Source organism: Tachysurus fulvidraco, chromosome 19, assembly GCF_022655615.1.
Source record: "Tachysurus fulvidraco isolate hzauxx_2018 chromosome 19, HZAU_PFXX_2.0, whole genome shotgun sequence".
NCBI classification, from domain to species: domain Eukaryota; kingdom Metazoa; phylum Chordata; class Actinopteri; order Siluriformes; family Bagridae; genus Tachysurus; species Tachysurus fulvidraco.
Genome location: NC_062536.1, coordinates 8509725 through 8532862, shown reverse-complemented (window position 1 = coordinate 8532862; position 23138 = coordinate 8509725). Strand labels below are relative to the sequence as shown.

The 23138-nt window shown below is 36.9% G+C and overlaps 1 protein-coding gene across 4 annotated transcripts in view; it reads right to left on the bottom strand.

The window, feature by feature from the left end:
• Positions 1–23138, bottom strand: part of cpm (carboxypeptidase M) — a 33872-nt gene extending 10734 nt beyond the window's left edge. The window contains exons 1-4 of one of the 4 annotated variants that reach the window (XM_047804372.1): positions 22836–23138; positions 21210–21416; positions 13368–13465; positions 7273–7442 (exon numbers count right to left, since the gene is read on the bottom strand). In XM_047804372.1, coding sequence (XP_047660328.1) covers positions 7273–7442; positions 13368–13465; positions 21210–21372 — 431 coding nt within the window. In that variant the 5' untranslated portion in view covers positions 21373–21416; positions 22836–23138. Of the gene's footprint in view, positions 1–7272; positions 7443–13367; positions 13466–21209; positions 21417–22835 lie in introns of those variants that run through there. The other 3 variants (XM_047804371.1, XM_027166699.2, XM_047804373.1) reach the window with 3 other exon arrangements.

Here is a 23138-nt window from a genome sequence, read left to right as displayed (position 1 = left end):
CACTGAACTGACTCATGTGCAACTAATTAGGTGTTTTCTGCAGTGCTGTGATGGACACAGTGAGGTAATCCCTCTTAATTCTTACCACTAAGCTTCCCAACCCAAGCCGCTCTGTTTAAAAGTGCTGTGCTCAGAGATTCCTAAAATACACCCTAATGTGAGGTGTTATTATATACTGTATAGCCAGTAGTTATTCCACAGAGGCACTTGAATGGTTTGTCAGGGTTTATTAAAAAATTTAGTTACCCTTTTTATTTATTTATTTATTTATTTGTTTGTTTGTTTATTTATTTGTCTACAGTATGGTTTGCTTTTGCAGTCACAATACAGTTAATTATCGAGAAGTCAAAAGCAAAATAATCGTCAAATGTCGCCAAATGACCGGTTCATCTCTAACATACCTCTACACCCCTTCTTTATTTATTTATTTTCTTGTTTACTTATTTGCATTCTTACAATGACGTATGTAGAACAAATTGTTATAGTCATGTTCCTCTGCAAATGTGGTGTTTGAAAGCTCTATAAACATCCCTCTGAAATAAGCTTCTCTATAGGTGCCAAGCCTTTGAAGGAAGAAAAAAACAAAACAAGTAGTTTCAGCACATTTCACATTTTACTTTGTTCTTCAAAATTGGTTGGTTTCTTTGTGAGCTTTTGTGAAGACACAGCACAAGTAACCCCACAGACAGTATCCATGAGTTTAAAAAAATAAAAAACTATTTCTTATCATTGCTAGTAATTTGCCGGCTCCTAGGAATGTGGCCCCATCGTTATGTTAATCAGTAAATGAATAATAATTTAATATTAGTTTGTTGTATATGATTAATATAGAGTTCGGGTTAGGGATTGTGTTAGTATTAGACATACGAAGTTCCTCTTTTGCACAGACATCATATAGACTGTTCTTCTGCAGTACAACAATAAAACTTTAATCAGACTGTTTATTTTAAAATCTGAGTGGTTTATTAGGTCAACTTGTGTAATATTTCAGTCATGAGCAATACTCATCTGAAATTCCATATCCCAGTTAAATACTGTGATTAATTTTAGGTCTTTTTTGATCCTGAAAATGATCACGTGTTCTTTTAGTGTAATCAAGTCAAATGCAGATGTTATTAAGGACAGTATTTTAGTAAAAGAGAAAGTAAAAGATGAACTCATTAATGAAAACAGTATTAGGCTGATTATGCTGTCAGAAAATACACAATTATGCCTATAATTATAATCAAAACTAAGTGTAATTTAAATGAGTATAATTAAAATGTATATGCAATGTAAAATTCATCTTGTTATACTATACATCTGTGACATACTGAAACCCAGATGGATCATTTTTAGAAAGTTAAAATCAGGATATTAACAAATGGTTCAGATCAAGAAACTGAGCTAAAGCAACACAAATGGGACAGAAGTTAAAAACTGCACTGCAAATCCCCAAGTAAATATTGGTATTTTTGTATTGTGTACAATGTGTATTTGATGCATATTTATACATATAGTGTGCAGCAATATGTAATAAGGGTTAAATGATTAAAATGGTTTAGTATAGAGGGGTTAAACAAAGAAGCTAGACAGGGGTGATTCAACAGGTGACCACGATTAGCAACAGTAGCACCAGAGGAAGAGGAAATTCTGGGAATATAACAAAAGTGCTGGAAAAAACAAGATGGACTGAGAATCGAGATTTTGATATTGAGATAAAACAAAATAAGTGTGGATGTAGCTGTGTTATGGCTCTCGCTTGGTTATTTTAGGCCTTGTTTGGTCCGGCTGCTTCTCTATCAAGTTTGAGCATTTCCAAAGGAATTCTTGGATTTAGTGAGTCATAAACTGACCATGTGTGTGTGTGTGTGTGTGTGTGTGTGTGTGTGTGTGTGTGTGTGTGTGTGTGTGTGTGTGTGTGAGTGTGTGTTTGTGTGTGTGTGTGTGTGTGTGTTTGTGTGTGTGTGTGTGTTTATGTGTGTGTGTGTGTGTGTGTGTGTGTGTGTGTGTGTGTGTGTGTGTGTGTGTGTGTGTGTATGTGTGTGCGTGTGTGTGTGTGTAGTGTGCTTGGTGTGTGTGTGTTTTGTGTTTAGTGTGTGTGTTGTGTTTGTTTGTGTGGTGTTGTGTTGTTTTGTGTGTGGTTGTGTGTGTGTGTGTGTGTTTGTGTGTGTGTATGTGTGTGCGTGTGGTGTTGCGTGTGTGTGTGTGTGTGTGTGTGTGTGTGTCTGTGTGTGCGTGTGTGTGCGTGTGTGTGTGTGCGTGTGTGTGTGTGTGTGTGAATGTGTGTGTGTGTATGTGTGTGTGTGCGTGTGTATGTGTGTGTGTGCGTGTGTGTGTGTGTGTGTGTGTGTGTGTGTGTGTGTGTGTGTGTGAGTGTGTATGTGTGTGTGTTTGTGTCTTTTGTGTGTGTTTGTGTGTGCGTGTGTGTGTTGTGTGTGTGTATGTGTGTGTGTTTGTGTGTGTGTGTGCGTGTGTGTGTTGTGTGTGTGTGTGTGTGTGTGTGTGTGTGTGTGTGTGTGTGTGTGTGTGTGTGTGTGTGTGTGTGTGTGTGTGTGTGTTTGCCTTTTCACAAGTCTTTGGTGTTTATTTAAGCTTTAAATCTCACATCTTGTTCTTAAACTGCCAGAAGAATTTATTGACCATCACCACATATAGAGGGGAGTCTTCAGCCACTGAAATGAGTAATGCAGTGTTTGTTTGCTGTGACCTTTCTGTGCACTGAAGACACAGTTATTATGAAATGAGACTGATGTACGTGAGTTCGGAGATCAATATCATAAATATTAAACATAAGTTCACTGAACTTAAATTAGCTCACCCATTTACTGGAGTAGAGGGTAAAGGATAGAAAGTGCTTGCCAGAGCATCGATGGTGTTCTATCAGTCTACATTCTTTTTTTTAAAAAAGCTTTTAATGGAGGCATACTCTGAAAGTCTAAACATATTCAGACCTACTATAAACTGCAAGGTTAAATTAGTTCAGAATGAATAGAGTTCTGACATAGATGTGTCATGTTCTTTTGTTATATCAAGCATGACATTTTTTTGTTTGTCACCTGTATACACAAGCACAAGTGTAAAGGTTAAAAAAAAGAGATCAAGAGTCACATGACAGTTACCTTTTATTACTTAAGAGCCAGAGCTTCTGACCTTTTGAATGTCCCATACTTATAGTTAGCAATGGTGAGTTTTGGGCTCACGTCTTCAGACTAGGACTGTGTGACAGGGCAATGCATATTGTAGGATGATAGAAAAAATTCTACTAATGTCTAGATATTTTCCTATAATGACTATATCGTCAATAATGGAAAAAAAAACTTTGTTTGCAGGTAATTTACTTCAGGAAAGTTGGAGCTAGGTGCTATTAGTGGTGTGAGGTCACAAAAACTAAAATAAGCTGTCAAGCAAAACGAACAACACACCAACACTGAACAACCGTCAGCCCAAGGAGTCTGTCATCTGGACAATCAAACAAATCAGAAATTAGTCATTTGTAAAGTACTGTACACCCCATGACTGGTCATGAATGTATGCAGTTATTTTGTATTTTGTATTGAGCAATGTTATAGAAAATGTGATCTAAAGTTTCAAGAGATAAAATGATCCAGATTGCGATATAAGATTTTGTCCATATTGCCCAGACCCAAATCAGACATATGACTGTTGTTCACAAATGATGTTTTGACAAAAACTACCCTAATGTTGTAGCCAATGCCTGATCATTCATTCATTAATTCATTCATTCCATTTGTATCTGTGATTGCAGCCAAAACATTGTCTCGAATTGTGGGCTGAACATAATATTAACATAACCAAATACATTATTAGGATTGAACTAATGATGTGATCAAGAAACACAAATCCTCATAAGATAACATGAATGTACTATAGCTGGTGTAGTGGTGATGCAGTGGAGGCCTGAACTATAGACCATGCTGTGTCTCAACACTGTGCAGCCATTATTATTTTTTTTTTCCATTGTTTTCAAATGCATGGTGAAAGCATTCAGAAAAAAACAAGCATTCTGGATACAGATATAAGTGCCAACAAAACGCTAGAAAACACAGCTGTGTAATATTGTATTTAGTGTCTAGAGTATTTACACTAGGAAATCTATCTGTATTCCAGTTGTACAGTAAAAACAGCTAGATGATGCTTGATGACAAGAGAAGACAACAGTGACTATGTTTGCTGAACAAATGAAGCGTGAATCAGTTCATACTATTGAACTATATACTATAACTAACCTGCCCCTTCATGCAGTTTTCAAATAGTGGAAGATTTATACAACATAATGGACAGAACCAGTATGGCTACTTGTGCCACTTCTGTCTCAGGCTTTTAATCATTATCATTAATATCAGTAAAAGACTAGAGTAGTAGAACATACTGCAGATTATTGTTTTACTTTTTAATATTACTCCTCTTAAGTTCTCCTGTCGGTCATGTAAATTGCTGATACTGATGCACATGGAGTGTTGTTTATATATCAGGTTGTAGCCACAGATGAAGGATGTGGTTGACTGGCTTGGTATTTATCTGAGTTCAAATGCTGCTGTGCCAGCTTTGACAGGATGTTCACCTTATCAGCTACAATAAGGAAGTGTAAGATAATATAGCATGTAGAAAAAGATACTATAAAAGAAAAACACAGCAGGACTACGCTACGTTACAGCCTCCCACTCTTTGTTATTTTATCTCTCATTCTGATCTCAATTCCATCCTGCTACTTCAAGACATCTGTTTCTCTTGTTTTAAGGCCAAAGGTTTTTTTCTCTCCTTTCTCTCTTTGTCTCTTTCACACTGTCTGAGAAACTTGTTCGGTGTCTGTATGAGCTGCAGTTTAGTGACCCTTTCTGTGTAGAGGATATACTAAGGGGCGATATACTTTGCATGCTGAAAATGATTTTATTCATCTGTAGGATATCATTGGTTATAGCATAAAATGATATTAGAAATACTTTGATTCGATATTTCTTAAAAAACGACATTACATACATGTATGTAAGATAATATCTAATATCATCTTAAAATGTCCATGCATTTCAATTGTTTAGTTTCCATATGATGTACTATTACTGGTATAGATGCTATATTTTCTTTCATGGATTCTCTCAGTGCCTTCAAATTCATTTCACAGTGGCTGTCCTGCTTACCGAAAGTGTCCCACGGGGCGTTTGCATTCCATGTTTAGCTGCGACCTAGTGAGCCAATTCTTACTCATTAAAAGGGGAGGCTGTTTTGAATAACCATTTCCTTCACCCAATTAAACTACATGAGTGTGAGCTATGCTGAGGGATATTTTGTAATGAACCAGCGTCACATGCTGTGAAATGGGAATTTGTGATTCATTGCGGTCACGCAATGCTATAGGATGGCTTAACATGCTTGAGGGAGAGCACTAGCTGTCTTATCATGTATCCATTACCTATAAGATGCCTACTACTTTCTGCATGACATTTGAAAAAAGGCATAGAACATTTGCACACAAAACCAAGTTTGAAATGTTAGAAATAGTTTAAGAGAAACTTCACCTTCTACTAAACTTTGGGGGAAAAAAAAACTATTGAGAATCCTGGATTCATATTCATGCTTGAGTAATGTGCTCCCACTGAGCATTAAATCAGTATTATATGTCAGGCTGAAATTTGTGTTTTGTACTTTCAAATAACATTTTTTTCTTAGTGAAGACAGAATCTTAATCAAAGATATCGCTCATCTCAAGGACCAATTATTTATGGATAAAATTCCGAGCGCTTGCTTATAGCTAAGTGCAAACTTATCAGGTGATTGTTTGAGCAGCATTTATTTTAAACCATGAACATGTTTTGATTATAGAAAAAAACAATCAGGATTAAAAAACAATTTCACTGCCATTAATAACTGGACAACATAAAATAGTATAGTAATAAAGTGACAAATTTGTTTCTATAGTGTGCACATATTTCAATTTCACAACAGCATTTCATCCCAATGGATTCATTAAGACATGCACACAATAAACTTCCAGTGCCCCCCCCCTCAAATAAATAAATAAATAAATAAATAAATAAATAAATAAATAAATAAATAAATAAATAAATCCTATGAGACATGTTGGATCAAGTGCTGTTTTATAAGCAGTTTAATAGTGCGGATAAAAGCCATATAGTAATATCAAAGAAAAATTGCATTGAATAGTGCAAGTTTCACAACCATTCATACAGCAATACAGTATAAGGACAAGAAACAAAAATATTTTTAGATGTCTGTTTCAATGCTTGCCATCTTCTCATTCTATATCTCTATATCATCATAGTAGTTGTTGTTGTTGTTTTTTTTTTTCATTTTTAAATTGCCTCTTGCTTTTATGTAACATAGTATTTCATTTCACAGCAATAAATAAATAACTAAAAATTTCTCAGACTGTTACGAGTGTTTGTGGTCTGGCTGTTATTTAAAAACCCTGCAGCAGACACGTACTGTATACGGCAGAAAATCCAGGAGGAGACGTGTTCTACATGCTTAATTATACATAATTTTTATAATCTGAATGGGGAACCCAAAAAAATTGCCTTAAGCAAATACATAACTCAGAGGAACTTTAGAAGGAACTTTACCTGTGTAATATATGGACTTGTAGCAAAAACACGGAATATGGATTGATATGTTTGAAAGCAACTAATTTAAGCATTTAAATAAAAATGAAGAATATCATTACTCCAAAATTATAAATATTAAAACTTTTATTTTATTATAATTGTATATAATTGATGTCTTTTATTATAAATCCCATCCATTTTTATTTAAATTCACTCAACGTATTCATGCTGGATTTTGAGCAGTTGGGATAGATGTTAGCTTTCACAATCTGAAATCTTTTGTAAGATGATATAAGTTACTCTTTGCTGAGATCAGCTCTGCCCACATGTTTGACCTCTGAAACATTCAGTTTATTTAAAATCATTTCAACACCTCTGCAAATTATCCATCGGCTCACCGTCTCTCTGTCTTATCACATCATTCTCTAACAGAACATCTGTGTTTACGTTGTTGTGCACGATCGTCATTAATTCCCTAAAGTTTTTCTTATTGTTTGGAATTCATACAGATGATACAGAGAACCCATTGTTTGAATCCCCACATGTTCTACTACAAGTTGTGCTGTTTAGCCAAATAGATTCTCATATAGAATCCATAATGCAGTGTGTTCTCTCTCTCTCTCTCTCTCTCTCTCTCTCTCTCTCTCTCTCTCTCTCACTCTCACTCTCACTCTCACTGTCTCTGTCTCTCATTCTCTCACTCACTCACCTGCCCTGTGAGTACATGCAGTCACGTCCTGATGACTCGAAGCCATCTGGATTCATCGAGGGCAGGATGTGTATACGCATGGTGTTCATCAGCTTCGTCACAAAAGGGTCACTCATATAGTTGAGGGTCAGATAATCTATCAGCTGGAGCAGCAAGACTCGCCCCACTACCTACACATATACACACACAAAAAAAAAAAAAACAGATGTAGCCAAAAACTTGACTCTTGCAATGGGTTAATCCATTGTCTAGTTATCATACAGTGCACTCTTTGGGGTGTAGTCATAAAATTTACTTCTCACAGAAATGTAGCACAATGCATAGTGATTTCTTGTATCTCAGTAGCCTATTTACATTTACAGCATTTGGTAGACGCCCTTATCCAGAGCGACGTACATGAGTGCTTAAATCTCTAACATTGAATACATTAATGCTGGTTCACTAGGTTACATACTTAAGATACCATGAGTTTAAAACATTTGTTCAAAGTTACAATGAAAAAGTGTCAAAGGTTGTGGTTTTTTTTTTTTGTTGTTTTTTTTTTAAATGCAAAAGATAAGGGAAAGAAGTGCTAGTTGAAGTGTTTCCTGAATAAGCCAGTGACTCAGCTGTCCGGACCTCTAGGAGAAGTTTTTCAATGACCAAGGAGAGACCAACATCACACTATAGCCAACCAGTGCTTACTAGAGATGTAGTTAACGATGAAACAGTTTTAAATACCTTTTCACACTGCACTTAACCCTGGGTTATTGTTGAACTAAATGCCACATTCAACCCCAGGCTAAGGAATGTTTCACACTTGTAAATGAGAAGAGAAGAGAAATACACTGAAACTGAAAGTCACCAGTCACTGTTGCACTAGTCTCACATGTTGACTTTCAGCTATATGTACAGTATATATACGGTAATAAATATACTGTATGTCAGCTATATATGGTTAAAATGACAATAACAGCTTCATGGCTTGACGTGACTTGAAAAATGATCAGAAGTTGGATATTGACTGAAGAAAAGGCCAAATAAGTTTACAAAGTTGTGAAAGATAACAATGCCTACACAGGCACAGAACTACAGACATTCATTTTGCTCCTAACTCCTTTTTGCTACTGATGCAAAAGCTTCAGACAAGCTATTTTTTAAATGAGTCACAGCTTGTATTTATCCATTCATGGCTGATGATACCACAAATACGCAAGTTAACCCAGGTTCAATCCAAATATTTAATTCTAGTTAAGGAATTTAAAGTGTTAAAATTCCTTTTGTTTGCTATGTCATTTGTAATATTGTAATGTAATGATGGCTGTGTTCTTCTTGTCTTAATACTCTCTCACTGCTACCCCCTCTATAGTGCTCTATAAAGAGGAGTCTTTAACTGATAATAGAAAATGCTAATTTGCATACTAAACATCTCCACATTTCAGTGTTTAACACAGATGTAAATTTCAGGGTAAATGTAGAACCATGAAATCTGCTTTTTTAGTTCTTTAATTACAATGTCTGTCCTATTGTCTGGGCTTTCACCCATGCCTTCTATACTCCAAAGGGTTGGGAGAGATTAAGGCTGTCGTTCTCAACCAAAGAGCTAAACCAATTTTGCTCTCTGTTCATGGAAAGCTATAATCATGGAAATTATATCAAAATTATATCATTCTCTGCTTATTTATATGTTAAATAATTGCAGTTGATGTGATAAAAGAGCCTCTGTCTATATTGACAGAGAAGAAGGTACTTCATATAAAACAGGAGATTATCTAGAAAACTTGAGCAATCTGAGCCCAGGGCAAGTCACACAAGCACGTACTGTAAACACATAAACGCTCACACACATAAACGCACACCCTCTGCATGTAGTAATGAGGGCACTCACACCCAACTACGATTAGGAACAAGTTCAAATCACTAGATAAGTATCTGTCCCTCTTTGTTTGTCTGCATCCATGTGTCTCAGTGATTCCCCATGATTACTGCTATCTTCTCCAATAACTATTGTTACTAATCACACTGCAGACAGACTCGCCCACTGTGTGAGTCTGTGCATCTCACAGTAAGGCTCACACACACCGTAGAGGAAAAAATAGAGACTCGAAGAAAAGTAAAAGAAAACAACGAATGACTAAAAACAGTCAGTAGAGAGTTAGACAGACAGACAGACAGACAGACAGACAGACAGACAGATAGGGAAGGAAAGATGTCTCTCGAAGATAGACAATCTCTCTTTAATGGGAGAAGAAACATCAAAAATGCAAGGAAAAGAGACAATGAGAAGATAAGGAAGATGATTACATGAGAAACATAAATAAAAAAGACACTGATCTTCCAAAAAAACTCTAACAAAACATTATTTACATTTATATCATTTGGCAGACTTCCTGTACAACTTAGATGTACAAAGGAGCTTTGAAGTCTCTATCAATGAATAACATCAACACTGGTTCACTGTTACAGACTTAATATGCCCAAGTTGTGTACTTGGTCTTCTCTAACTCAATAACACATTAGTCAGGTCCTCTCCTGGCCCTAGCCCTTATTGTACAAGACATAATTAGACATAAACATCCCTGATGGCTGTCTCCTGCCTGCAGGTGCTTTGTTTCAGTTACAGAGACTGTTTATACTGTTTCAAGGACACATTATACACTCCTCACAGTGAGACAGAGTTCACCTGACTATCAGGAATCGTTTCTTTCCTTAGCTACATAATGGTTAATCTGTTATACTCGACTAGACCAGATCAGAAAAGTAAAACACTCTGACCTTGACAGGACCTTTAGAAATGGCTGACTCTGTCACTACATGTCTTCCATATGGATCTTGTCTCCATTCTTTTCCTCTTTTGGGATTATGTTTTGTGTATCACTTATTTAAAGAGAAATACAGACAAAGAGAACTTTCTTTATATAAATGTGGATGTAACGATTCATAGTGTTGACATGACATTATTAATATTATGACATTTAGCTGCATAGAAGATTTTTGCAAAACCTGCAGCTTTTAGTTGAGAAACTAAGGTTAAAATTGAGATTACTGTAATTTGTATTAATTTCCACCTCAATTATCTGGTTTATAATGCTTTAGTATCATACAGAACGTATGCCATTATTTATCTATACTGTTACAAGTCAATAAAAATAGACCACAATAACAGGAAATACAAGTGTGTGTGTGACCTTTTCTGTTGGAAGTTTTAGTCTTTTGAGGCATTTAAATCTTCCACGTTGCGATAATCTGGTATGAGATGTCTGTTTCTGTTCTGTGACCTTATCATTTAGAAACAGTGTGAGTTATCTACAGTAAGTCTTTTGTGTTACACTGTCAAGATAAACACAGATACATACAGCAGCTGCACTATATTACCCCAAACTCAGAGTTGTATCTACTTTGTTGTTCTAAGGTGCCAAGATGTTGTCTTTTACCACCATTATATACTGTACTGTAGCAGTTACACCTTACTGCCACTCATCTACAAAAACTCTGCATTAAAGCTTTTCCTCAGTGAATTGTAGCAGCGGCATGAAAAGAGTGGGAAGAAAGAAGGATTGAGACATTATGCTTTAGTAATTAATATACTTCCAGTGCATATACATACACTCACGATGTCTTTTATATTTGTACTTTGTACCACGAGGAGGTACTCATAAGCATACATAAAGATTTGTTCAGTTTCACTTTTTACTTTTGGGGGTTTCTTGTTCATTAAATATCTTAAATGACTCCATTATGGTGCTTAATAACTCATGTAGAAAGACACACTCGGGGATTTTAGAATATGTACATTTTCAAGTATTTCTGCCAAGTATTTATCTAGCCTACTAGGGGTAATAAATTCATAGACCAAAAACCAAAAACAAAACGTTTCATTTTAGGTTTTCAAAGTAAATGGTGACATCAAACTCGTTTCCGCTCTCTGAGATGCCCTAAAGTGCTTGTTTATAAGCGTCTAAAATTTTAGCCGTTATATTTAATCACTAAAATTCTGTGTAAGAGGTAAAAACATCTCACATGAAAAGTTAATAGTGGCAATGTTGAAAAGGTCAGTTTCCATTCCGCTTGTGGAACAGAACACAAGTATCCTTTCAAACCGTGTTTGAACACCGCAAATGAACAACATTAGTAGCTTTTTACAAGGTTGTTTATTAGCAATTACAGTTTGAGAAGCTACTGCTTACAGACTACTGGGGTTCTGAAGTAATAAACACAACCCTGTGTTCATTGCTTATTGTTCTTTTTGTAACTGTGGTTTCTGCTGCTTTCAGATCATGCTGCAACTCTTTTCAGACTTCCATATCATTACCTTGAGGGTACGTTTTGAAATCTTGGATGACGCACGAGACTAGGGCTGACTAGCTGTAATTACTTAAACTTTCTGCCTGCATATTATACAAACTATTGTACTGACATGTTCAAAGTATTTGCTGTGACTTTGTATCTTTACTCTTAAGTGTTGTTTAATAATGGTTTCTCTGACAACGTTAGGAACCTCCGTCACCTTCACCATGACTGCTTTGCCATGGTCTTGTGAAACAATTCTAACGACACCAGGTCCAACCTTTTGACAACGCCCCTGTGCACAAAGCAAGCTCCTTCCAAGGTCCGTGTCACGTTTTAACCAGCAGCATGAGTTCATGCCTGCATGTGTTCTGTTCATGTTCAACTCTGTTCTGTTGTTTGTTTATTAAAACGTGTGTCGTTGTTTTGATTCATGTCTTGTCTCCACCCCTGTCGTTATTAGCTGTTCCACGATTTTGTCTTAATTATTCACGTGTTCTGTTTTCCCCTTTGATTAAAAGTATTTAAATCCTTTTGTCATGTCTTTAGAGTGATTAGTGGCATTTCCTCTTGAGTGCTGTATAACAAGATTTCTTTCCTGTTTCCTGTTTCCCGTTTCTCATTTAGCCATAGTTATACAGTAGCTTGTTTGGTGTTTTACTCTTGTGTGTTTGACCTCAGTTTCTGTTTCCTGGTTTCCTGGTTCTTGCCCCTGCCTGTTAATATCAATTTGCTGATTTCCCTACTTTTGTCTATTTATTTTATTCTGATTTTGCTTTGTGCTTTGGATTGTTTGCTACCAGCTTTAATTTTAAATTTGCATCACCTGCACTTGCATTTACCTCTGTGTTTCTCTCTGCAACATAACAGTATGAGACAAATTCCTCTCTCTCTCTCTCTCTCTCTCTCTCTCTCTCTCTCTCTCTCTCTCTCTCTCTCTCTCTCTCACACACATTCTGTCTTCTCTGATTGACATTTATTCACATCCATTATTTGAGAAAATGGATTTTAAAAAAAATTCAAATTCCGACAGCTTGTTTTTCCCTCAGATTTCTTTTGGAGTTTAAGGAGTTTTCTGATTCCTTAGTAGACAAAAGTCCACTGATATTTATTTAGAAAACTTGAAGCTGTTGAAAGATGATTGCTTGAAACATATCTAAGCATAGTTTTTTGAATAGTACTAGTAAGCGAAGCGAAACCCTTTTCTCTACTCACCTGAATCTTTTTCCAGTGTCTACTGACGAGGGAGAGTTTCAACACTTGATGATTCACTTGATGATGTCTTTTGAATAAGTGTGACTGACAGTATAAGTAGATGAGAATTGCTGTATGAGATCCACCCTCTCTAAGATGTTTCATTTCACGAATCTTGCATTTATTCCAGGTAACAGACATAAATGGTCTTCTTTATGCTTTAACATAGGTGTTTATCTGTACACCCACACAAACCCTTCTCCATCGTCAAGTGTTACAATTCCCTCTGTGTTTCTGGATGTCTCTGTTGACAATACTACTCATTTTCTCACATACCTTCTCTATTAAATTAACCCCAAACAAAATACACACCCATGTCCATTTAAAGCCTGTATATACCCCCCCCCCCCCCCATCCAGGGCAAATGTAGCATCACTTTAAAAGAAGATGGACATGGAAGATTGGTTCCATTTGCTTTAGGTCGAGGGCATTTCACTGAATGTTTTGTCGCCTCTGTTACATAAAAAAGCAGTTTTATTTGTTACTGCATAAAATTGGCCACAATGGTTTCCAAGAGTAATGAATATAGACCAAAAGGTTTGACTAGAGTGTATTTGTGTGAGTGTGTGTCTCACCTCATTACCATGCATGTTGCCAACGTATTTGAATTCAGGAATGCCGACACGATGCTCTCTAGGATGTTGACCCAGTATTAGCACCCAAAGCTCTCTTCCTGCAAAACAAAACACATGTCTGTCATTTAGTCGTAAGATCCACACAGCTGATGGACTGAATAGCAGAAGACGTCATTAGTGTCTCATTGTTATCAACGTCTTCAATAAGGCAAGTAAATAATTTTTTGAGTCTGGTTTGGATGAGCACCTGGCAACCCAGTGTCACATCGATTCGTACATTAATTCATTCGTTCATTCTCTCTGTCTCTCTCACTGCTCTTTTGCACTCTTCCTTCAGCTCTCTTTTCTGTATGTCATGTCACTCAACACACACATATTCACACAGCAAGTCGAAGCATGTACAAACTGCAGAAGATGAACTAAGGACAGGAAGCCTATTCATTAACTCTCTGTGTTCCAACCCTGAAATAAAATCTTTACCAGATGTTCCAAAACAAAAATAATGAGTTTAACAACGTGAAGCCAGACACACTCTCTAACATAAATAATCATCAAGACAGAGTTACTATATACACTGGATATTTAAAGATATTTTATAACTATACATGTACTGTAGGCAAAATAGAGAAAACATTACTGCACTATACTATATACTGTATATAGAACTACTGTATACTAAGCTGTTAATGGAAACTTTTCTGCTCTGTCGTCTATCTCACTGATATCATGTTGTGTTTTTTATACATTCATATGGAATTCCAATTCTCTATTGTCGTAAGGTATTAAGAAGAAGCAAGAAAAACTGTTTATAACTGATTAATGTAGTGTTAAATCAGTGAATCCCAAAATCACTTCTCACAAATCCTAAGTATACTTTGGATGGCAAAACAAATCCATCACTCGCACTCATGCCACTCCTATGGGAAATTAGCCAATCCACCTATAAGGCATGTATTACGGACGTGGGAGGAATCAAGAATAAGCCAAGAGAATGCATGTGGACAGAGAAAGAACACGAAAAACTAGACAATATCCTGAGCTCAAGAGTGAACCCCAGACCCTCAAGCTACTTACATGTCCTCTAATAAAAATCATTCTCATTAGCTTGTAAAGAATTTGGCTTATGGTACATTTAATTTGGGTTTGCTCATTTTACTGTTGCAATTTTCTAAGTAAAACATTCATGGACATTGGCAACATTTTGCCAATTCCTTATTTTTTCACATATAGATGCTATTGGTCAGTCCCCACATGGGTCTGTTTTTTTACAAGTTATTAACCAATCTAAAGTCTTGAAAATAGCTTGAGTGCAAATCTCAACTCCATTGAACACTTTAACTGTCCACCTCTTCTTCACTCCGTGGCAGAGCTTCGCGGCATATCCTCAAGATTAAGAGTTGCAACGAATCAACACGTCTTCTGAGGTAAATGTCTTCAAAACACTGGGCTCAAAGAAAAAAAAATCTTGACCCCCGCTAGTTCTGGTAAGAATTTAGCGTAAGGCAATCCACTGCAACGCGGACTAAACCCTGTGCATTGCAGATAAGATATGGCGTTTTTTTAATTTCCTGAAAAATAATGGTTTTGGAGATACGAGGATTCCACCCGACAGCGACGATATCTAATGTCACAATGGCTGACTGTTGAGTGTACCATGTTTCAAAGGTTGGCAGGTTGTAGAGATTATATAAATTCTGATTATTTTTGAAAATTATGCAAGCATTACAACTGTCATTTTGGCAGATGCCCTTATCCAGTGTGACTTACGGACTTGCTCAACAGCCCAGAAGTGGCAGCTTGGTGAACGTGAAATTTAAACTCACAAACTAAAATATCACAACCTGAAATTTAAACTCACAAAATATTCTTCATTTTGAGTTTGTGTCATCTTTTTTAGATGCTCTGGAGGTAGACAAGGCTTGGTTTTCTCATGATCCACAATGCTGACTTTTAAGTACATTAGTAGCCTGGTGGTGATGCTGTAGGTTAGTGGCCTGTCACGTCACTGAACAAAGCAGCACCAGTATCCACTTGGCTTCTGGATTAAATCCAGATGTCCCAGGTATCCTTGAAGCTCATCTTCCCTGCCAACTGCACTGAGATTACAAAGGCGGTTAATCTTGAAAGCTGGACAATCTGTTCAAGCTTTAAAGGAAAACATGGCCAGGTCCAGACAAATGTCCTACACACTGTCAGAGATAGAGAGACCCAGAACATTTGGTGAATGAAGCGAGTGAAAATCCAAAACACTGAAATCAAGTATCAAATGAGCTGCTAGTTGAAAAGCCTTACTGGCTGGAATTAGAAGGTCATCCGAGGTTTAATCAGCTATAATCAGCTAAACTGCGGACTCACGAGACAAACGTCTCCCTGTGTTTGTTTAAAGAAGCTTTTCGTTTTTCACACAGAGAGGACCACCCAAAAGCCAAGAGACTGAGTGCAGCAGTATTAGCATCCAAAGTAATAAACATGAAAAAGAAAGACTGAAAAGTAAGAGCTAGAAAGAGAGCAAGAGGGGAAAAAGAGACAAGGAGGTGGGGTGCCTGGCAAAGTCCCCTGTTCCCTCAATACTGGTTTTGTGTTGAGCTAGAAAAGCAACCTGATCCAGTGGGTCTCAAAAAGCCATGTACTGGCACCGCAAATATGTGTCTATCACGTTTTGATCTCGGAACAGAAACGGCAATGCATTTAATTTTCAAAAAAACCTATAATACTGCAATTAAAAAAATATTACATGAGTTATACCATAGATTTACATGCAATAATACAATGCAGCTGTTGAATATTATAGGAAACTGAGCAGTTTTACACAGCGCACAAAAACCAAGGAAAGTTTTGAGGTTCAGTATAGAAATGACATCATCATGAGTAATTTTTCCCATAGTCTATCCAAACGGAGGCTGGCTTTTCATCCTCTTATTTATTTCTTTATTTTTTCATTAAATCAGAAGCTGTGTGACCCTGTGTGGTCACATCACATCTCATCGCTTCAGCCTGAATAGTAGAACTGATTTCACTTTCAAATCTCAAATGAGAAGAGTGTATTTATCATTCCGGTCCAACCGTGATAATACAGATCAGATCAAAGCTCTCTTTCAGAGAGACACAGAAACGAGAAGATGCATCTCTGAAACAAGGCTTTGTACATCCTCTGAATGCGCGGCAGAATGACATCATGGGGCTCTACCTGTGCCAAGCATGGTGAGAACAACAAAGCCACACCATGACCTGGAGGGCACACTGTTATTTTAACACTAGGGATGAAAAATAAAAAATGAAATGTAAAGCTTTACGCATACATTGTTTTTTTACGCATTGTTTTCTTGGGAACAAATGGTAGTGTTGTACTTCTACCTTCCAGGGATTTATACAAAACTGTTAAAGAAAACAAAATGTAAGCAATATAATTGCAATATCTAAAGCCAGATACCTTTAGAAATATACAAAAAATATAGAATAAGATGACATGGTAGTTTTCTTTGTTTCACCTTTATTAGTTTCTTGCATTTACACCTTTTGTGTTGGGTTGTGCCAGTTCTGAGCCTTAGTTTTTCTTTTCAGTTCCCAGTTATATTTTTAAATTTGCAGGGTTTTGGCCATATCTGTTAATTTGCTAACAATTATAAATTATACTATGTTATACTTTCATTATTTTGACTTTCACTAGTCTACAATAGCTAAATTCTTGGATTTGCCTAAATAAACAGGTTCACACACTCGAGCCTTGTGTTACACAAGACTGCACATGCTATATATGGATGAATTGATCATTGATTGGCAAAGAAAGCTTGAGCACCCAGCAAAAAGCATTGCTCTCTTTCTCCAAGCCTAAGGCTGGAATTCACTTTGACTCCGGTTCTTGCAAGAAACTGCTTTCTCAGTGAACCTGGCTGACCAATCTGTCCATTACATGAATCAACCCATGCACTCAGAAGCTTTTTGGATAAACAGAGCTGATGTTTATAAGCGTATTTACACACCATTGTCTAGTCTCTACACACGAGTTTTGGTAATGTACAGTACAGACACACGCACAAGTTTTGGTAATGTACAGATTTCTGAAAAAATTCTTTAGATTTTTTAGCTTTGAAACCCCATACACAAGTTAGTTCCATTTGACTGTACTGGATGCTGAGGTCAGTACACTATGTACAACACATCCTCATAGGTATTTTATGGAAAACAAAACAATTAAACATGATTGCTATCTCTCAATGACCGCGCTAAAAACAACGGACAATTACACGTCTATTTTCTAAGCTGTGCAGAAACTGAAAAACAGAATTGTAAACAACTGAAATCAGAACTTTTGTTATCTTCTTGTCTTGTGTGTTAATTAGTTTACAGGAATTATGATGCAATTATATAATCATGTCAATTATGTAAGTAAGTATAGATGTCTTGTAACCTTACCTTTATAATATATCATAACATATCTAGTATATGCAAGATTACAAAACGATGCAATTTTTGTTTCTACTTCATATACAGATAGAGATTTTATTTGTTGTGACTTCGGTGTCATGAACATTTCTTTAAAATACCACACTGTAATATAAGATGATTGTTTTCTAAAGACACACAGGACATGACAGGTAGAGGCCTGTGTCAAAACAGCAATCAGCTCTCAAGAGTGACTAAATATAATGAAGCTTTACAATGCATGCAATATGAGTGTACCTACTCTGTGTGCACACCAGTATTTCAACACATTTCATTGAAAAGCATGTGGAGGGCAGAGGTAGAGTAATTATATCTCTTTGTCTGCACTCTCATGCAGTGGCTTTTCCTGACCAAAGTAATCCACAGAGATACGATAGTAGAGACCCACAGACACAAGGGCATAGAGGCAATGCTTGAGACAAGGGCATAGAGACACACAAGTTTCCCATAACTCTAAATACGATTACACTCATGTGTTTACCATAACTGAAAGGATGTGGTGGTGGAAATTCTGATGGCTTGACTTTGACCCATGAATTTTGATCTTGTAAGTCTCAAGGTTCAACCCCAGCTGATTGATACATCCGTAGCAAAACAGTAAAGATGTATTTGGTCAGAGTAAGTGGTTTTGGATGAACCTATAGCTAGATGACTAAATGTAAAACCCACAGGCTTTCCAGTAAGCCGGAAAACTCTGTTTAGGCCACAGAGGTTATTTTTGACCCCAGCTTGCTCGGCCAGTAAGAAGGTTCTGACCATAAGTGGAGTTTGACATTTGAGCCCTGGAGTGAGGCTAATAGGACAAAATGCAAGTTTACAGTGGTTTCAATCTCAATTTACTGTTCATTGTCTGTCGAAAGTACCTAGAGATTGTTAGATAACAGTAAGGCAGAGAGACAGAGGGAGAGAGAGACAGAGAGAGAGAAAGAGAGAGAGAGAGAGAGAGAGAGAGAGAGAGAGAGAGAGAGAGAGAGACAGAGAGAGAGACAGAGAGAGAGAGAGAGAGAGAGAGAGAGAGAGAGAGAGAGAGAGAGAGAGAGAGAGAGATAGTAACTGTAGCTGTAACAATATAAAATGAAGTAACTAAGGAAAAGTAGGCAACTTTTTATTTAACATCATGCAATGAATGAATTAAATTACAATAAATTATTAGATTTATCCATTAAAAGATTTAATGACACTAAATCAATGTAGAACTTCTTTCTTTCTAACCCTAATATTTTTTTATTACCTCATTATTGATCAGACTTTCACATGTTAGACATTTTAAGATTAGGTTATTAGGCTAAATAAAAATGTCAAAATACTGCACCTAAACACTATAGCTTTCAAAAACTTTATGTAGAAACCAACTGCACATCAGTTATGTAAAATAAGCTATGTTCACACAGAGGAAAATAAGACTCTTTAATTTTAGACTTTTAATATAGGCCTTAGCATGACAGCATACTCTGTGGTGCTACTAGTGAATAAAACAGGAGAAACAGATCCAGTAATGTCTCCAAACCATTTATGATTTGCTTACCTTTGTTAATATTTGCATCTGTGGTATTTGCACATACAGTAAAGTGCACAGCAAAAATCTGTCATGTGGATCAAAAAGAGCAGCAAAGTACAGTAAGTAAAGTAAAGTAACCCTTACATGTGTTTTAGCTGCTGCCACCATCATTAGCTTCCATAACACATGTGTATGATGAGTAGCAGGGGAACAGAGTGGGACAACAAAGGCTATGAGCTGCTTTATTGCACATAATAGACCAAAAAAGTCACACTGTGTTCTCTATGCATGCTGAATTATGATAAATTACAATAAAAGAAAATGCAGGATAGAAATCGACAGAATTAAGTGATCAAGACCAGTGCTGAGGAGCATCAGAAACAATCACAATCAGATTCAGACGACAGCAAACATGTCCAGTGTGAAAACAAGCTTAGTAACAGCTCCAGGGAACTAAGTTGGATACGAACACATGTTAACATTTGTCTAGAGGTTTACATGTTCTTCTCATCTGGGTACTATGCTAAATTTCCCTGAGGTGTGAATGTGAAAATGTCCAAATGTGTGTACATGGTGTGTTGCAATGGACTACTGTCCTACACACGTACTACAGTGTGTGTTTAAGCAAAGATGTATTAGATAAAAAAGACAGAAAGAACCCACTGGATCAATTATAAAAATGTGATTATAGGGATCCTTTGGGAGTTCAAAGACATTTGCAGCTGCAGCTGAAATATCACAGGAAGGAAAAAGAATAGCTTACGGGATTTCATCCAAATCCCGCATAGAGTTCCGGTATGCAGTATGGTATGTTGTCACATATTCATGAGAGAGAGAGAGAGAGAGAGAGAGAGAGAGAGAGAGAGAGAGAGAGAGAGAGAGAGAGAGAGAGAGAGAGAGAGAGAGAGAGAGAGAGAGAGAGAGAGACCTTCTTACCAAGTACTGAGAATTCAGCAGTGCTGGTGTATAAGTAGTAAATAACACACCAATTAACAATTAATGTGTATAATGAGGTAATTACATTCACTAAAGCATGTCTGTGTATCTTATTAGTACCATCTGGGCCTAGTAGTGTGTAAGAGAAACGTGCCTAGAGAGAGAGAAGGTGGGGGGGAGAAAGAGAAAGAGAGAGAGAGAGAGAGAGAGAGAGAGAGAGAGAGAGAGAGAGAGAGAAGTTGCCAAAAAAGATGAGATGAGTTAAAAAAACGAAAGAGATGAGTTAAAAAAAAAAGATGAGTCAAAAAAACGAAAGGGAAAAAGAAATTAAGTGCAAAAAAATGTGAAGGAGAGACAGAAAGAAGAAAGAGATGAAACAGACGTGCATAGGAGAGACAGATAAGTGTGCAAATATTTTCTCATACAGATGAGAAAATTCTTCTCAACCAAAAGCCATTACGCTAATAGCAAACCCCTGCCAGATCTGGCCTTGAATCTGTAAACAGACCAAAATCAAAATTTCAAATATCTCCAATGATCCTGCTGTTGGCAGAATAACACATAACATACAACATCACATTCACATAACAAAAACATCACATTCACATAGCCAAAAACAAGCTAATAAACACACGTGTCTATTAAATGATGGAAATCTTTCTGACAACACCTCATCAGTCTCACTAGTTATTTAAATAAACTTGTCCAGAGTTCTACAGCTGTCCAGGGCTGAATCATCATCACCATGATGTACAAATCGCAAAACATCTAACAGAATATAGATGCCTTTACTCCCAGGGACAAATTGGTCACAAATAAACGTGAAGAAATCTAATAAATGACAATCCGTATTCCAAACACTGCAGCTGTACATACACATCTGGGATTTGGGCTATTAAATATAAATACACTGCAGCCCTGATTTAATTTGATTACTAAAAGGGAGTGAATGAGTGAGTACTTACCTTCAACAGTCTGGCCAATGCTGTGCAGGTGTGTGATGCTGGAATAGTTTTTGCTGATTTCGCGTAGATATTGCTCCACCTGAGCTGTGTTGTGGTATTGAAACTCCAGAGCTTGGCCCAGTGGCACCGCAAGAGAAAACCAGAACAGCGCCGACAGCAGCATGGCATCTGCTCTCTCCTTCTTCCCCTCTTAGTTTTCTTCCAAAACTACACTCCAAGAACAAAAAAAGCACAATTCCGCACTAGAAATGTTGACTGAGAAACATAAAGTCAATGAAAAAGTTTAAAAAAACAAACTGTCTTTTAAAGAGTCAATTTTGAAACCGGTTTTACATCCATTTAAGTAGAAACAGTGAACTGAGAAGTCGTGGGTTAAAGTCTTTAATTAAGGACCCGACAATTGTTCTCTTGCAGTTCTGGGATGGTCATTTTTAACCTTCTGAAGCAGGAATTTGGAAGGATTTCTACAGTATGAAGGACTGAAGAAAAAAGAAGGCATGTGTTCGGTGTCAGTTCCTGAACCTTTACCTTGGATTCTGTTTAGTTTAGTGCAGGTTTAAACAGCTGATAGCAGTACTCCATACTGGCAGCTGTGTAAAGTGCTAATGTGTGTTTATCCTGCCCTCAGGTCCTGTTTGAAATACTGGAAATATGAGGTGAATGCACATGAACACCACCATTATGCCGTAATTACAACTTTGCGATGAGCTTTCGTAATAAAATGTCATGGCATCCCACAAAACGACCGTGACGTCTGCAGCAGAGAGAAAGAACAGTGAGTAACTGTTCAGTTTTTTACTTAAAGTTCCTTGGTAATATAAACATTAATAAAGATGTTTTTTTCATACTGTCTATTTTTTTTTAAACCCACATGAACACACACCACTTCTTAATTACCACCTTCAAATTTATAGCCAGCAGAAATACATATGAACTGAAGCCTATGAGATCAAAATAAAAAAAGGATTAAATAAAGGTGTGGCTAAAAGATTTCAGATCAGAATGAAAATATATCAAATAATAAAAAACCTATCTATATTTTTCAATGTGGGAATGTTATATAACAAATCTAAGATTATTAATCCTGAATTTCTAGACATATACATGTACTAATTCCAAATTGATCTTATATTAGCAGATTTATGTGCTTCTTTTTAGACATCAACACTTGAAATAAACAAAATTAGAGAATAAGAAGAGGAAGACTGTGACATTAAGCATAAACTATATCCATATACATTTGTTATGCAAAAAAAGCCAGGGTTACAACTATAACCTACAACACCTGATCCGTCCACAAGTTAGGCTTTTAATTCCTTTATAAAGGAAATAAATCTAACTCTCATTCATACTCCTACACATTGTCCACGTCCCAAACCACAATTGTAGTAAACACTGCATACAGTTGTATTAATGTGTGGTTTGGGAAGCAGCCATAGTTCTCATGAATGAGGTGATGGTGTGTAAGGAGACACTGCCTCAGATATTAGTCTGAAACCTGTAGAAAAGTCACAGAGTCGCGCATCAGTCGCATCAGAAATATGCAGAAACGAGCAGCTCTTATTACCCCAGGAGGTTAACTACCCCATGTCAATATAACAGTTAATATACTACATGTTTACATACCTAAGTAATCTTCTTTATCCAGGTAATGTCTTCAGAGTCGTCTTCACTCCGCAAGTCTTTCTCCAACAGAACAAGTGACTGTGCGTAATTACGCAGCCGCTTTTAGAGCTACGGCCGGGTGTGTGTGTTTGTGTGTGTGTGTGTGTGTGTGTGTGTGTGTGTGTGTGTGTGTGTGTGTGTGTGTGTGTGTGTGTGTGTGTGTGTGAGGGTCTGGCAGTGAGTATCAAATAAACCACCCATTCACACGTCTATAGAGGCTACCGTAAAGCTCGAGCGCGCTCCGTTCCGACACGTCCTCCGCGG